The sequence below is a fragment of the Monodelphis domestica genome, chromosome 6, assembly GCF_027887165.1.
Source record: "Monodelphis domestica isolate mMonDom1 chromosome 6, mMonDom1.pri, whole genome shotgun sequence".
NCBI lineage: Eukaryota > Metazoa > Chordata > Mammalia > Didelphimorphia > Didelphidae > Monodelphis > Monodelphis domestica.
The window spans coordinates 68,803,236-68,819,871 of NC_077232.1; the positions used below are offsets into that span (position 1 = coordinate 68,803,236).

A 16,636-nucleotide genomic window follows, 5' to 3' on the forward strand; every position below is an offset into this window, starting at 1 on the left:
GAAAGATGGGCTATAAATGCCAAGAATATGACAGCAATAGGGAATCATTGGAGCATCTTGAACAGGAGAATTACTTCATCATGGTTATATTTTGGGAAAATCAACTTTGCCCCCTACATGGATGACATATTGGAAAGGAGAGAGCCTGGATTCACAGTGACAGCTTAAGAGACAATTACAACAATCTAAGGAAGGGATAATGGAAATACAAACTAGGCTCATTGTAGAGTCAGTAGACTAGGGGAATGGATGTAAGATACTGTGGAGAAAGGACAGCTAGGTAGATCAGTGGACTAAGAGTCAGGTCTAGAGATGGGAGATCCTGGGTTTAAATCTGGCCTCAGACTCCTAGCGGTGTGATTATGGGCAAATCACTTAATCCCAGTTGCCTCGCCCTTACCATTCTTCTGCCTTGGAATCAACACTTAGTATTGATACTTAGTATTGATTCCAAGATGGAAGGTAAGGGTTAAAAAAAAAAAGAGGAGGGGGCAGGGAAAAGAATTGGCAACGAATTTGGATATTGGGCATGAATGAGAGTGAAAAATTAAGAATGACTCGGGCCAGAAACCTGGGTAACAAAAAATAGTGATATCCTTGACAGAAATAAGAAATAAGAATAAGGAAAGAGTTTGGGGGTAAAGATAAGTTTAGTTTGGGACTTATAGTGATATCTAGTCAGAAATGTCCAATAGGCAGTTAGTGATATGGGACTATAGCTCATAGAATCCAGCTCCTTCTCTAATACAGGCACACCATGCTGGATTGTCCTGTGCCAGTGTCTCCCATGTCCCACAATCAATACTAAAGTTCTTCAGAGAGATCTTCAGAATGTCTTTGTATCACTTCTTCTGACCTCTGGGAAGCACTTGCCTTCTGTGAATTCTCCATAAAATAGTCTTTTAGGCAAATGTAGGTTTGGCATTTGAACAACATGGTGAACCCATCAGAGTTGCATTCTGCAGTAGAGTCTGAATGTTTGGCAGTTCAGCTCAAAAAAGGACCTCAGTTTCTGGTACCCTATATTGCTAAATAATCTTCAGAATCTTCCTAAAACAGTTCAAAGGTAAACCATTCAATTTCCTGGAATGTCTCTTGCATTTACCTTACCATCTATGTGGACATCCCTGGAATGTATACTGCCAAAGTAAGTGGATTTATCCACAACATTCAAAGTTTCTCCATTTGTCATAACCAATGGTTCCATATATGGAGGGTAGAATGCTGGCTGGTGAAGAACCTCTATCTTCTTCATGTTAAATATCAAGTCAAAATTAGCACAAGTGGCAGAGACTTGATCCATACTCTTTTTCATCTCTGTGACTAAACTAAATGAATAATCATCTGCAGATAGTTGTGCACTAACTGTTCCTCCAATTTAGTCTTGGCTTGTAGTCTTACAAGTTAAATAATTTACCGTCAGTGCAGTATCTAGCCTTGATGCCAATAATCATCTTCATTGAAGACATCCAACATTGCTGAAAACAGCATGCTAGAAAGCACGAGAGCAAGCACACAGTCCTGTTTCACTCCACTGGTGACTGGAAAAGTTCAAGAGCATCATCCTTTATCCAGAACCCAAGCAAGCATGCCATCAATGGAATAGTCATACAATTTTGATTAACTCAGATAACCCAATTATGCCATAATCTTCCACGAGAGTATCAAAGGCCTTGATCAGATTGATAAATGTTGTATACAGGCCTCTGTTCTGCTCCTGATATTTCTCCTGGAGTTAAGTAGTAAACACTTTATTAACCAATCCTCAGCCCTTCAGCCCTTTCTGAAGCTATACTGGCTCTTAGATAGGTGACTATCTTCCAGGTGAAGAATCAGCCTATTAAGGAGGACTCTAGCAAGAATCTTATCAGCAATGACTAAGAGAAAGAGACTCCCCTATAACTGTCACAAGACAACCTATTTCCTTTTCCTTTACAGAGGTGGAGAATGGAGTCAATCTTTGATCTCTTGGAGGATAATCTCATTTAACGATATAACCCAGAGGATTTCAATTAGTTTTTATATGAGCAGTGGACCCCCTGCCTTATTATATATATAACTGCTGGAATAGAATCAGCACCAGGTGCTAATTGTTTGATAATATCCAATATAAAACTGAGAGAGAGAGAGAGAGAGAAATTTTGAAAGGCTAAGTTCTGAGCACAATCCATTTATTAACAAAGATAATAATTACCAATAAATGGGGCCAATGGGCTCAATCCCAAGTGGGGACTGACAGGGTCTTTTCTAGTGATTAAAAAATGATGGAAAAACATCAAGCAATGTAGATGTACCTTTTTCTAATATCAACTTATTATTACATTTGTACCTCCCCTTTTGAAACTCTTCTAACCACAAATAAGATATGATTTGGGGAATTTGGGTATTGTCTCCAATAGTTTAGATTAAATAAATTTGGTCTTTTAGGTTAGCTAGTTTCTCTGGGGTGAAGTTACAAGGGGGGAGGTCCAAGTCAAAAGACAATGGTGGAGGTACAAGTCACAAGAATGGATTCATGACCCAAGAGAACTAAGATTACTTGAATAAGTTTTCAAGGTAAGTAACATTCATCTAGCTTGATTGAGTCTTAGCAAAATAGAATTAAAAATTAATTTTCAATTTCAGAGGGGGGAGTCTTTTATATAAAGAGATGATGGATAAAACCACAAAAATGGATGAATTTACCAAGAGGAAGAGAATCCAAGACAAAGCCTTGGCATTTACCCATGTATCAGGAATAGGATATGGATGGTGGTTCAGCAAGGAAGAACTAAAACCTAAGGGAAGAAAGCATACCTAAAAGGGTCATTGGTGTCAAATACTACAAAGAAGTCAAGAAGGATGAGAAACTATGAAAGGGTATTAGTTTTATCAATGAAGAGACCAGTCACACCCTTATAGAGAACAGTTTCATTTGAATGGTGGGAAGGTAATAAAGTGGAGGCAAGAATATAGACAACTTTTTCTAGGAATTTGACTATGAAAGCAAGAAAAAATATAGGATATTATCAAACAATTATAGGATTATAGGACCATGGATCCAAAAATGGAAGAGCCCTCAGAGGCAATCTAGTTCAACTCTCAAATTAACAAATGAGAAAAATAAAACTTAAAGAGGTTATCCTACTTGCCCAAGGTAACAAGAAAGTAAATGTAATATTCTTGAGGCACCAATAATTCCAACAAGGACAAAAATGGGGAGCTATTTAAACAGAATGTCTCCTCTGCTTGACAAACTTAATTTTTTTTAAAATATATTTTATTTGATCATTTCCAAGCATTATTCGTTAAAGACATAGATCATTTTCTTTTCCTCCCCCCACCCCCCATAGCCGACGCGTAAGTCCACTGGGCATTAGATGACAAACTTAATTTTTTAAAGATGCATAAAGGAGATGGAAACAAAAACATATAATAGGATTGAGTAAGTGGAAGAATCCTGTAAAAATTTTAGCAATACCAAATGAGCTGAGACTGAGTTAGAGAAATGCCACCACAACCCAAAATGGCCTTCTTTAAATGCTATTCTTGGAGAAAAGGAAAGACCCAATACTGCTCAGGGTATATGGGACAATGAAAATGGATAACAATAATAAGGCAAAACCACTCCTCTCTTATGTTAATTCTGTTTTCTCTACCAAAAGAAAAAATCTTGGGACAAAGAAAAAAGTAGCTATGAGGAAGAGATGGTAGGAAAGAAGCAAGATTGTCTTCAATATGCTCAAGTCCCCTAGGATCAGAGAAACTACATCTTAGAGTAATAAAAGGACTGGCAGAGATGATCGTTAAGCCATTGTCAACAATCCCTGATAAATCATGGCAGAAAGGGGGTCGTATCTCTGAAAAAGAAAGAGTATGGTCTTCAAATAATTCTAAACTTAAGTTTCACTTTCATTTATGGAAAAATTATTGAGGATGTCACTAAAGAAATGACTGGCAACAATTTGGAAATGGAGTAGCAAGAGCTCAGAGGGCTTTAATAAATATAAGTCTTGTCAAACTAACTTTATTTCTTTGCATTTTAGATTGGTATATCAGATGAATTTCTTAGATATATTGTACCTGGATTTTAACAAGACATTTGGCAAAATCTCTCTTGAGATACCTGTGGACCCAATGGAAAGATGAGAGCTAAATCATACTATTAGATTAAATCAGTTCTGGTTTGAATGACCAAAATCAGAGTAATTAATTAATGTTCCAATTTCTCAGGCTTCTTCCAACTCTTGAGATCCTGAGATCCTTGAAGACAGAGTCTAATCTGAACAAACTAAGCAGTGGCATCAAGGTTAAGCTATAAGGAGGACTTAAAGGGAGGGATTCTGGGATCTGTCCTTGGTGCTGTGCTATTCAACATTCTTTTCAATGTACTGTATAAAAGCATAGAGAGCTTGGTTATCAAATTTAAAGATTACACAAACCCAAGTGAGGTAACTAAAACATCAGGCAATAGAATCAGGATATAAAAATATTTCAACAGGCTGAATTAATGAACCAAACATAAAAGATGAAGATTAAATAAAAATAAGGATAAATACAAAGCCTTATACTTTAGTTTAAAAAATAATCTGCCCAAGAAAAAGGATAAAGAAAGTGTGGTAAGACCACAATTTGTGAGGAAAAAAGCTGGGAAGTTTAATGGACTAGAAGTCAATGTGTATCAATAGTGTAACTCAATCACCCACACAGACACACACAAAGCATATACTGTATTAAACACCTTTTAATTGCCAGGTTCTAGACTAAGAAAATAAAAAAAAACAGCTCTCACTCACAAAAAACTCACAGTCTAATGTGTGAAACAACATGCAAACAACTATGTGCAAATAAGATATATACTCTATAGGACATTGGAGATAATCACAGAAGGAAGGCACTAACATTAAGGGGGATTGGAAAAGACCTCTTATAGAAGATGGGATGTCAGATGAGATTTAGAGGAAGTCAGGGGGTGCCAGGAGTTAGAAATTAGAAGCAAGAGGATTCTAGGCTGGAGAGCAGTGAGTCTTTGGGAGATGGAGTATCTTGAATAAGGAATATCAAAGAATCCAATGTCTCTAGATCACAAGGTACATGGTGGAGGGAAGGAGGATTAGGAGATTGCATAAGACTGGAAAGGTGGGAAGTGGTCAGGTTATGAGAGACTTTCAATGTCAAACTGAAGCAAAAATGCCAAAATTTTATATTTCATAAAACTAGAAGTTGTATAAGTGGAAAATTTGTTCCTTTGAACTATGTTCCCCAGAATTCCCTTAGTATTTCCCAGAATTCCTCTCCTCTCTCCACCACATTGGGTGGTCCCATTTTGTATATCAGTTGGCTGTAACTCTGCCTCTCTCTCTCTCTCCTCTCATGATGGTGGCTGAGTTAGCTTTTTACTCTAGCTTTTTTATTTTAGTTATTATTAATAAATATTATTAAATATAATATTTAGAGTTATTGTATATTAATGTTTAAGCTTACAAAGTGATGGGGAGACATTGGTGGAATTTATTGAGTGCAGAGGTAATATGATCACTCTGGGCTGAGCTTTGGGAAGATTACTTAGACACCTAAGTGGAAAATTAACTGGATTAGAGAGATTTGTGACTGGGATACAAAGCAACAGGTTATGGTAACTGTACTGGAATGAGATGATCACGGCTTGAGCCAGAATGTTGGCAGGATCAGAAGAGAGAAGGGAGCATATTCAAGAGATATTATTACAAAGGTAAAAATCAATGTACCTTGGTAACAGATTGGATGGAATGGGACAAGAGTAAGAGAGAATAAGGAATCCAGAATAACAAGTTTGTGAGTGAGGGTGACTAGGAAGATAATGGCACCCTCAACACTAATAGGAAAGTTAGTTTTAAAATCATGTTACTGGAGACTAGACACAGGGAGGTCCTGAGTTCAAATCTGATCTCATATACTTCTTAGCTATCTGTCTCTGGGCAAGTTACTTTCCCTCCATTACCTAGTCCTTAACACTCTTCTGTCTTGGAACCAAGACACAGTATTGATTCTAAGACAGAAGGTAAGAGGTTGTTGTTTTTTTTTTAATATATTACTAGGGGAAAAATATTCAGAACCAAAAATATATTATAGCCATATCTTGCTTGATAAAACCACAATAAACATTGTACTTAGTTCTGTGCACTTGCTCTTTCTCCCTCTGCAATCTTGAAGGCCACCAAAGTCCTTCCTTTATTATATTTTTTCACTTATTATATATTCTTTATTAAGTTCCAATATATTGATATAAAAAACATAATCAAGGCTCCTGGAGTTATCTTTTCATTTTTGAGAGGCTCTGATCATCAAGGACATGGCACCATGAAAAGACAGCATGGTGAAAGGTCAGAGATAGAGACAAGAGACGGAAATTTGGAAGTGATCTGTTCAGAGATGATCATTGAAGCCAGGGGAGTAGATTAAGAAACACATTAAGAAATATATTGGATACATATAAAACCCAGTGAAATTGCTTGTTGGCTCCAGGAGCGGGGAGGGAAAGAACATGAATCATGTAACTATGGGAAAATATTCTAAATTAAATAAATAAATAAATAAATGAATAAATAGATAAATAAATAAATAAATGGCAATTAAAAAAAGAAATATATTGGATTTGGAGTCAGAAATCTGTGTGAGAATCCTAGCTCCCACATTTAAAGGTGTGATTGTGTGATTAACCCCTGTAGGCCTCTATTTCTTTATCTGTCAAATGGGGATAACAACATTTGCTCTATCTACATCACAAGAGTGTCAATGAGAAAGTTCCTTATCAAAATCTTAAAGTACTATATAAAGGTGAGTTCTTAGCAGCATAATCATTACTGTTGCAATCAATGTGTATTATTAACAAAACTGCAGGGCACCCATAAATAGTGCATATTTGCAGGAAATCACTGGAATAACCTATATCAGACTATTTACCACCTCAGCAAAAGGCAGGGAGGGAATCTGAATCACAAAATGTCACAAAACAATTGTCAACAATTTTATTTCTACATGTAATTGGAAAAAATAAAATTTAATTAAAAAAAAAGAAAAGGAAAAAGAATACCACTTACTATTATTACCTCTGTTTTCACCAGCTTCCTATGAGGGGCTTTAACCAACAGTAGATTGACCCTCTTCCTGGGTTCTTACCTGTCTGGGCAACCAAGTGTGTCCATCCACTCCACACCATGGCGACCTTTTCATTCTGGAAACAGCTGGCTTCTATTTTCTGGGGCTTGGGAAGAAAAGTAGCTGGACTCACTAGCTGTCCATGTTTGTTACTCCCCCAAACGTACAATTCTCCTTCATCTAAAACAACCAAAGAGAAGAGTGAATTAGCACAAATACTGGAATTCTGGAGGAGAGAAGCTGATGTGCCCACTGCTTTGTCTGCGTTGAAATTTTCAAAGAAATAAGTCCCTCCATCTTCTCTCCCTTCATCCATTAATGCAGTCAACAATGACCACTTCAGTGCTTGACTATCCTGGGCTGGGATAGTTTATTCCCAACCAGCATCAGAGTTAGCTGGGATGACCCTCAGAAAGAGAGCAGCCTAGTAGGGATAGACAGAGGGGATCGTGTTAAGATTTCTCCTGGGACTTCACTCCTGCCTCTAGAGCAGCGTGAGCAAGAGGCAAATTAGAAGTTCTTTACAAGAATTACTCTTTTACAAAAATGAATAATATGGAAATGGGTTTGAGTGATAATACAAATATATGGACAACCCAGTGGTATTGCTTGTTAACTCTGGGAGGGGGTAGGGATGAGAAAAGGGAGAAAACATGAATCATGGAAGCATGGGGAAAAAAAATTTTAAGTCCTTTACAATTCAAGTCAATAAGCTTTATTTAGTGCCTAATGTTTACAAGGTCCTGGGCTAGGTGCTAGGGCTACAAAAAAAATTTTTTGTTTTAATTAAAAATTAAAAATTCACTCATTGCCCTAAAGGGGCTTATATTCTGGTAGAGAGATGGTACACAACATTGAAACAGATAAATGGGAATATGATTTTAAAAGGGAGGCACCACTAACAACTAGTAGAATCAAGGAAAATTTCCTGTAGGAAGTAACAGTTCCTTGAAGGCAGAAGAATTCTAATGGGTGAAGATGAGGCAATGGGTAGTGGGTCTATACCAAAGAACAAAAGGAGGAAATGGAAGACAAAATGCCTAGGGATCATTTTGGCTAGAACACAGTTTGTGGATGGGAGTATGATCAGAAAGACAAGATGGGTGCAGGAAGGAAATTTAAAACTTAAACTTCCAAGATGTCCCCAAAGGTCCAAATATTAAACATATGAGTGCATGTATAGGCACATATATGCACTTGTAGAAACATACACACACATTTATTGTAATTTGTTAGCATGAATTAGTAAAGAAGTATGATGACGTAGCAACTAAGGTTCTGGACTTGAAGTCAAGAGTCCTGGGTTGAAAACCCAACTCTTTTATTAGCTATGCAACTAAAGGCAAGTCATTTCACCTCCTTGACTCTCAATTTCCTCTTCTAGAAAGAGGGATCTAGACTCGATGGCCTCTAAAAATCCATTCTGGCTCTAAATCTATGACTTTAAAAGCATCTGCCATGGTCATACTGACTGCCACCAGTTGCCGCCAGGGAGCATGATAGTGTAAGGATAATTTATGGACCAGAGATGATATTACTTTGGGGATGCAACCTTCCCTTACAGTAGGTTCTTTAGTAAACTGCCACAGTGTCTTAGAGCTGGTAGGGACCTGAGAGGTCACCTATACTAGCCCCATATCTAAACAGGAATCCTTTCTACACCACTCCTAACATATTCATCCAACAATGTTTGTTTGAAGACTGCTAATAACCCCCCACTATTTCTGCAGAAAGTAGCCCCCCTCCACTCTGAGACAGCAATCATCATGCAAAAGTTTTTCCTGACTTTAAGACCAAATCTACTTTCTTTTAACTTAAATCTGTTTCTCCCAGTTCTGCCTTGTGGAAGCCCAACAAGACAAGTCCAATTTTCATCATCGTCAGTCATCTGAGGTTTATAAAGTGCCTTTGAATGGTATCCCATCTAATCTAATCCTTCCTACCTCATGTCAGCCTTTAACTATTTGAAGCCAGGACTCATTATCTGTCTCTCTTTCTCCCTAAACACTGACAAGGCTTTTCTTCTCCAGGCTCAACCTTTTCTTTGACTGACCATAACTGAAACTTAATGGAATTGTGTCATTAATGGATTCCTGATCACATGCCCTACTCCTAGAAAACTCAAATGCTCCAGCTTCACAATGACTGACAGATCCCACTGATGACTTAATGTTGTATCTGTATCAACAATATTTTTTAAAGTGCCTCCAATGAATGTTTGTTGAATTTAAAAACTTCATTTTTCTTAGGATTTGTAAATTACTGAAGAAAAGGAAGCACGTACACTGAGTTGTTCTGAGGAAAAGGCTTTGTAAACCTTATGGTGCTATACAGCTATGAGTTATTGTTATCATAACAAAAACACATTACCAAAATGAATTACAATGCATTTCTGATGGAATAAAACACTAGCATGTAATGAAGACTTGGTACCTTTCCAGGTGAAAACAATGATGCACTTAGTAAAATAATTAAAGTGAAATGGAAACAATACCCAATCTTTTCCTAGACTCATTCCCAGAAGATGGAGGAGTTGTCTTTGAAAAAAATAAAGAGGAAGGAACAATGTGTATAGTAGTTAACATGTGAGGAAACCATCCTAAAACATTTCTGAATGCAATGCTGTGACTCAAAACAATTTCAAAGTATAATAAATAAAAATGCCCCCCACTTCTCAGTGGAAAAGTGGTGGACTACAGGTTCAGAATGAGGCATCCACTGTCAGGGATGGCCAGTGTGCCAATCTGTTTAATTTAGCTGCATTTTGTTGTGGAAAAGGGTTCTTTTTATAAGGAGCCACTTGGAAGCTCTTTTCAATAAAGCACTTTTTTTTTAATAGAAAAGGTCTGCTCACAATAGGGTGAAACACTAGTAAAATTCTAAACTATCTAAAGCCATTAACAGAGCTATTGGTAATTAAAAAATGAGTGGGCATTTACCATTCATGTTATGTCTCATACTCCCTAGAAGAAAGTGTCTACTCATCAAAACCAGGACCTCAGCTGGGCCTTGTGGGAACAGTTTGGTGCAGACCCAAAGCAGACATTTTTTAAATTTTTATTTAATTAATTTAGAATAATTTTCCATGGTTATATGATTCATGTTCTTTCCCCCTCCCCTCCTCCCACCCCCATAGCCAATGAGCAATTCCACTGGGTTTTACATGTGTCATTGATCAAGACCTATTTCCATATTATTAATATTTTTCTAATATAGGATTATTTAAATATTCTATTTCTTCTTTGGTTAATGTAGGCAATTTACATTTTTGTATATTCATCCATATCACCTAGATTTATTTCTATATAATTGGGCAAAATAGTTTTTAATGATTGCTTTAACACACTTCTCTTTGATACTGTTAATTTGGTTTTCTTTCTTTTTTTTTATTAGATTAACTAGTACTTTATCTATTTTATTTGTTTTTTCAAAGTACCAGCTTCTGGTCTTATTTATTAATTCAATAGTTCTTTTACCTTCAATTTTATTAATTTCTCCTTTAATTTTTAGGATTTCTAATTTAGTTTTTATCTGGGGATTTTTAATTTGTTCTCTTTCTAGTTTTTCAATTTGCATGCCCAATTCATTGACCCTCTTCCCTCCCTAATTTTTTAATATATGCACTTAAGGATATAAATTTCCCTGAGTACTGCTCTGGCTGCAACCCATTGATTTTGATAAGATGTCTCATCATTGTCATTCTCTTCAATGAAATTATTAACCGTTTCTCTGATTTGTTCTTTAACTAATCAATTCAAAGCAGACATTCTGCCAGTCCTGGGCATGCCCTCTGAACATGGGTGACTTTGCCCATAGACACAAAGTCTTGGTATTGGGAAAGATAAGCCAAGGGGTAAATCATATCAAAAATAGGATGGCAAGGATTTTCAATCAGGCATGGATGTCCATTTCCTTCCTGTGGTGAGCTGGAGACTGCTCTCCCCATATCTCCTAGTTTTCCATTGGTTCACAACCCTGAAAAATTCTGGGAGGAAAAACAGTCCCCAGGAGAGGATAAAGAGGATAAAGAACTGGAGGGAGATGGAGGTAGAAACGAGTTAGTGGATTTCTCATTCTCTAGGCATAATTGTTGGACCTGAAGCCCACTTGTCTTCTCTTTCTTCTCACTCCTAGCCATTGGTGGTCAAATGCATTCTCCTAGATGACAAGATTCTTGATCATGTCTCTACATTCATGCCACAAAACTCAGAAATAGATGTCACCAAAAAAATAAACCAAAAAAAACCCCCAAACCTGAGTGGTAGTTTCCATTTGGCCAGTAGGTGGTAGCAAATACTAACTATAAATGGTACAAAGACGGCTGAAATACAAAACCATTTAACTAGAAAGGACCTTACAAGTCATAAAATTGTAATCATAACAATCACAGAATTTCAGGCTGGAAGGAACCTTAGAGATCCAGCCCAACCCTCTCATTTTACCAGTGAACAAAATGGAGCCCAGAGAGGTGAACTACCCAAGGTCCAACTAGAAAAAAAAATTGGGAGAGAAGTCAGTATATTTGACCCTAAACATACTGTTTTTTCTATATTACATTTCAGTTGATCCAGTCCTTCCATTGTTCCCCCATTTATTCCATTCAACTCAAGAAGGATGGGTAGGTCTGAGCATGGCATGTTACCTATTACCTATGTGAATCTTAAAATTTCTCAAACTTGTGCATGTTAAAAATTCTCAGACTCTACCTTAGAACATTTGGTTAAGACCATTCCCCATTTTAAACAATGAAGGTACTTGATCAGGAATGTGAGAACTCTAACATTACTCCACTCATACTTAAGCATACTTTTGGGGAAGATAAAGTTGTGAACTCCTTACTGAACAGTGAAAAGTATTTAACCCATACTTAAAGTGAAGCTAAAACCCTTAAGATAGGTCTATTTTTAGATCTAATACAAAAGGGTGCTAAGTATCTATGAAGGTCAAATTAATCACTAAAAGGTCAGGCAACTTGCAAACTTGCAAGGGACAAGCTCAACAAAAGAGGTGTGAAGTTTTAGTCTACTCAGGTGTGAACTTACTCAGAAGTTTTAGTCTACCCAGAGAAGTTGAGAACTAAAGAAGATGTGACATAGGAGAAAATAAAAAGTTCAGCTTGCCAAAGCTGAATTGGAGGTCAGGAGTCAGAGGAGAAGAGGAGACTGCTGGGTCTCTCTCTCTCTCTCTCTCTCTCTCTCTCTCTCTCTCTCTCTCTCTCTCTCTCTCTCTCTATCTATCTATCTCTGTGTGTGTGTGTGTGTGTGTGTGTGTGTGTGTGTGTGTGTGTGTGGCTGAACTTAGTTCAGCTCAGAAGCTAAACTGGAGGGTCTCTCTGAACACTAGAGTTTTGCTTGGGAAAGATCTTGTGGTGAGTGGATTAAAGACTGACTGATCTTTCTCTTAAGGCTTTGGCCTAGGCTGGCCTAGCCTTTTTCTCATTATTTTCTCTTACTCTCTCTCTCCCTTTCATTAATTCCTTAATTTGTATTAATTAAAATCTCTATAAAACCCAGCTGACTTGGGTATATTTAATATTTGGGAATTTTCCCATGGTGACCACTATATTTTTGATTTGAAACCATATTTTCGCGGTCACGGTTTTAGGCAACCACTCTTTTATCTGTAACACCTATTACCACCATGGGCAACAGACATAGCAAATCCCAATTGTAGAGTTACCTACACCAAGAGAACCAATACCTACCTGTTAACGATGCTGAATGGCAAGAACCAGTAACCACTGTCTTCACTTTTAAATTTTCCAAACCTAGGAAAGAAACAGGTAATAATTAAAATGAGACCAGTCCTTATCTCCCTCCATTCTTGGCAGAGGCAGGAGACTATGGTTGTGTAGCATTTCTTATACTGTCACTCAGCTAATGTACTACTTAGCTCCAATGAATTGCTTTTTTTTCCTCTCTTTTTAAAAATTATTTGTTACAAGAGATGGCTTGCTAGAGAGGATAATGGAGAATGCTAAATTCTGAAATTAAGGGGGCATAAAAATAAATGAAATTACTAAAAAAAATAGTAAAATCAAATGGGTCAAGCTTAAAAACAACTTACATAGTTCCTTTCACAGAGAAAACCTGGAATGGGGTTGGAACATGAGGATGGAGAGAAAAAACTCTCTGGAGGGGCACATTTTTAGACAATTCTGAGGAGTGAGTTCTTGGGAGGAGGAAAATCATAGAATCATAAAATCTCAGAGCTGGAACTTCAAGTCACCCAGTCCAATAAATCCCTAACCAAGAATTCTTTCTACCATATACCCAACAAGTGGCTACATACCTTCCCCTGGAAGGCCTCCAATGCTGGGAAGTTTATTTCTCCAAAAGTAGCCCATTTTGTTTTGAGACAGCTCTATTTGTTAGAAATCCTTCCTTAACTCTAGCTGAAATCTCCCTATCTTCCATTCATAGCTTTAATGTCTGCTTGGCCACAGAAAGCAGAAAACATTTTCCACATGACAGTCCTGATTTGAAAGCAGCTGTCATGATTTCTCTCCCATCCCAACTTGAACAAGAATCTGTGATGTCATAGGTCTGGGTAGCATTCTTTTCTCCTGATGAAAATCACTTTATTTCTATGCCTTCTCTTCTCCAGCTAACCATCCAGGGCTCTTTCAGTTGACCACTTGACTTGAGCTATATGTTTTCTGTGTAGGGTAAGTTAAATGGGGAGGACTAAACTGTTCAGAAAGTCTGTCCCCTAAAGAAAAATGGATATACCCAGCTATTCTTTGTCATGAAAATTTGAAGCATCCAGAAGTCAACCTGGGCCAAGGGAATTCTGACATTTCTAAACCTGCTTTTTGCCATGCCATCTATTTGGAGGTGCCACACCTGCTGTGTGGCTCTTCTTGCCCATCCAAAAAACATTAATAGTTAGAGTTGCCTTGGCAGAAAGAGATTATGCCACTGAGAGATTCTATAGGCTCATCTTCCTTACCTGAAATTCAACAGATGAGCTAAATGCCACCAGGGCCCAGTATACACACTGGTGAATGCCTAGGCCACAATTCAGCAAATGGAGAAGAAAAATGTGCCATTTTTACCAAGTGGCCTTTGGTAAAAATTCATTTCCCACATGTGCTGGGGTTCATACTTATATACTTTGGGCCAAAATAATAAATGTGCAGTTTTCATCAGAATGAGAGTAACTCACCTGTCACTCTGCAAGGTTCCTTAGCTGTCAGAAATGATGGGAGAGGCTTCTCTGGGCATGCCCGCCGCCCTGGTGATGCCATGCCTGTGCCCCACTGGAATACCAGGCCACTCTCTTCCAATGAAGCAGAAAAAGAAAAGCAAGTATGTCAGGAGGGAATTCATGCTGTTATATTATGCCAAGTTCTCAAACAAAAAAATGGGTTCTGATCTCATCTCAGCCATAGGAGTTCTACTCATGGGACCCTGGTGAAGTCACCTCTCTGGATCTCGGTGTCCTTGGACTAGATAACTCCTAAGAGCTCAAAATTTCTGTTGTTAATGAACATTGTAATTTTATTATGATTCTAGGAGTAGATTGATATAAATAGTCCAAGGGGCTATGGCTAATAAACCTGAGACTCTTTGACATCGTTCAAAGTACACTTAAAAAAAATAATCATGTATAGAATGTAACTCCACTGCCACCCCCCCAAAAAAACCCATAGAAAATAACCCAGGGTTCCCAGATCATAATTTCAATAGTCTACTGAATATCTCAGTTTGGTAATTCCACCAATATACTCACCTGAAAACATCTAAAACTAAATACATCACCTTCCCATCTAAATCTAAAGTACCATAGACAAAATGCTGGGGATATAATTAAACCAAACTCAAAGAGCCACTATGAGGCTCAAATGAAATAATATAAGTAAAATGTCTAGCAAGTTCTATGTGTGTATGTAAACATATGTTTCTATACATATATAGATATGTTTGTATACATATGTATGGATGGCGTTTATAATGCATTTTTCACATTTTTTATATATCATATATCATATTATGTATAATATATTTATATGACTGGATGGAGAGAGAGAGAAAGAGAGAGATAAATAGACATGGATGGATTGATGGGCAAATGGATAGGCAGACAAACAGAAGGACAGATAGATGGATAGATGGATGGATGGATGGATGGATGGATGGATGGATGGATAGATGGATGGACAGACAGATGGTTAGATAGGTAGAGTGAGAAAGAGAGGTAGAGAGAGAGAGATAATAGATAGATAATAGACATGGATGGGTAGATGGGTATATGAATAAACAGACAGATAGACATAAGGACAGATAGACAGGTGGATGGATGGATGGATGGACGGATGGATGGATAGATGGATGGACAGATGGACAGACAGATGGTTAGATAGGTAGAGTGAGAAAGAGAGGTAGAGAGAGAGATAATAGATAGATAATAGACATGGATGGGTAGATGGGTATATGAATAAACAGACAGATAGGCATAAGGACAGATAGACGGATGGATGGATGGATGGATGGATGGATGGATGGATGGATGGATGGATGGATAGATGGATGGATAGATGGATGGACGGACGGACAGACAGATGGTTAGATAGGTAGAGTGAGAAAGAGAGGTAGAGAGAGAGAGATAATAGATAGATAATAGACATGGATGGGTAGATGGGTAGATGAATAAACAGACAGATAGACATAAGGACAGATAGACGGATGGATGGATGGATGGATAGATGGATGGATGGATGGATGGATGGACGGATGGACGGATGGACGAATGGACAGATGGTTAAATAGATAGATGGATAGATAGGTAAATGGAGAGAGAGAGAAAGAGAGAGAGAGAGAGAGAGAGAGAGAGAGAGAGAGAGCAGGAAATGAGACTACAATAGGCCTTAGGTCTGTGCCCACAATAATCCCAACCTAAGTTAAGAAGAAGGTATTTACTCAGTGCAGTAGATTCCAAGGTGAGAATTACAGGAAATGAAGATGACCATACACATCCTTAGAACTTTCTTTTTCCTTCTCCACTCTCTACTCCCACCACGGCAAGAAGGTGGGTAATCTTGGCTAAAACTATTAATATTCCCATATAAACCAAGTGGAATAAAAGAAAGATTGGAGAAAAGGAAAATAAAGGCTATTAAAAAAATGTTTTTCTCTCCTACCTTCAACCCTTCCCAGGCTCACTTCCCAATACTTTCTACAGCATCTCATACTACAATTCTGTCTGTCCTTCCCCTTCCCCCAACCCCCCGCCAGCCCATAGTCCTCAGCCCAAACACTACAACTACCATGTCTCCCCTAATTGTGTACAGAAAAAAAAGAAGACGTAAAGATTTTTCTTTTTAATGAAATAATCCATTTTCACTCCTCCAAGTCTTCCATGAAGAACTTTCCTAAATGGAGAATCAGTGTGGTTTAACAGTTGGGTAGATCTAGATTCTAACATTCACTAGTTGTGTGACCATAGGCAAACCAGGGCCTGCCCTGAGCCTGTTTCCTCATCTGTAAAACAGGGATAATAATAATTGTGCTCCTTACTT

General features: G+C 37.7%; 1 protein-coding gene across 1 annotated transcript in view; it reads right to left on the reverse strand.

The window, feature by feature from the left end:
- The window catches only part of SERGEF (secretion regulating guanine nucleotide exchange factor), a 263,136-nt gene that overhangs the window by 238,058 nt on the left and 8,442 nt on the right, over nucleotides 1-16,636 (reverse strand). The window contains exons 6-8 of the mRNA XM_007497015.2: nucleotides 14,284-14,397; nucleotides 12,821-12,883; nucleotides 7,138-7,296 (exon numbers count right to left, since the gene is read on the reverse strand). Coding sequence (XP_007497077.2) covers nucleotides 7,138-7,296; nucleotides 12,821-12,883; nucleotides 14,284-14,397 — 336 coding nt within the window. The remainder of the gene's footprint in view (nucleotides 1-7,137; nucleotides 7,297-12,820; nucleotides 12,884-14,283; nucleotides 14,398-16,636) is intronic.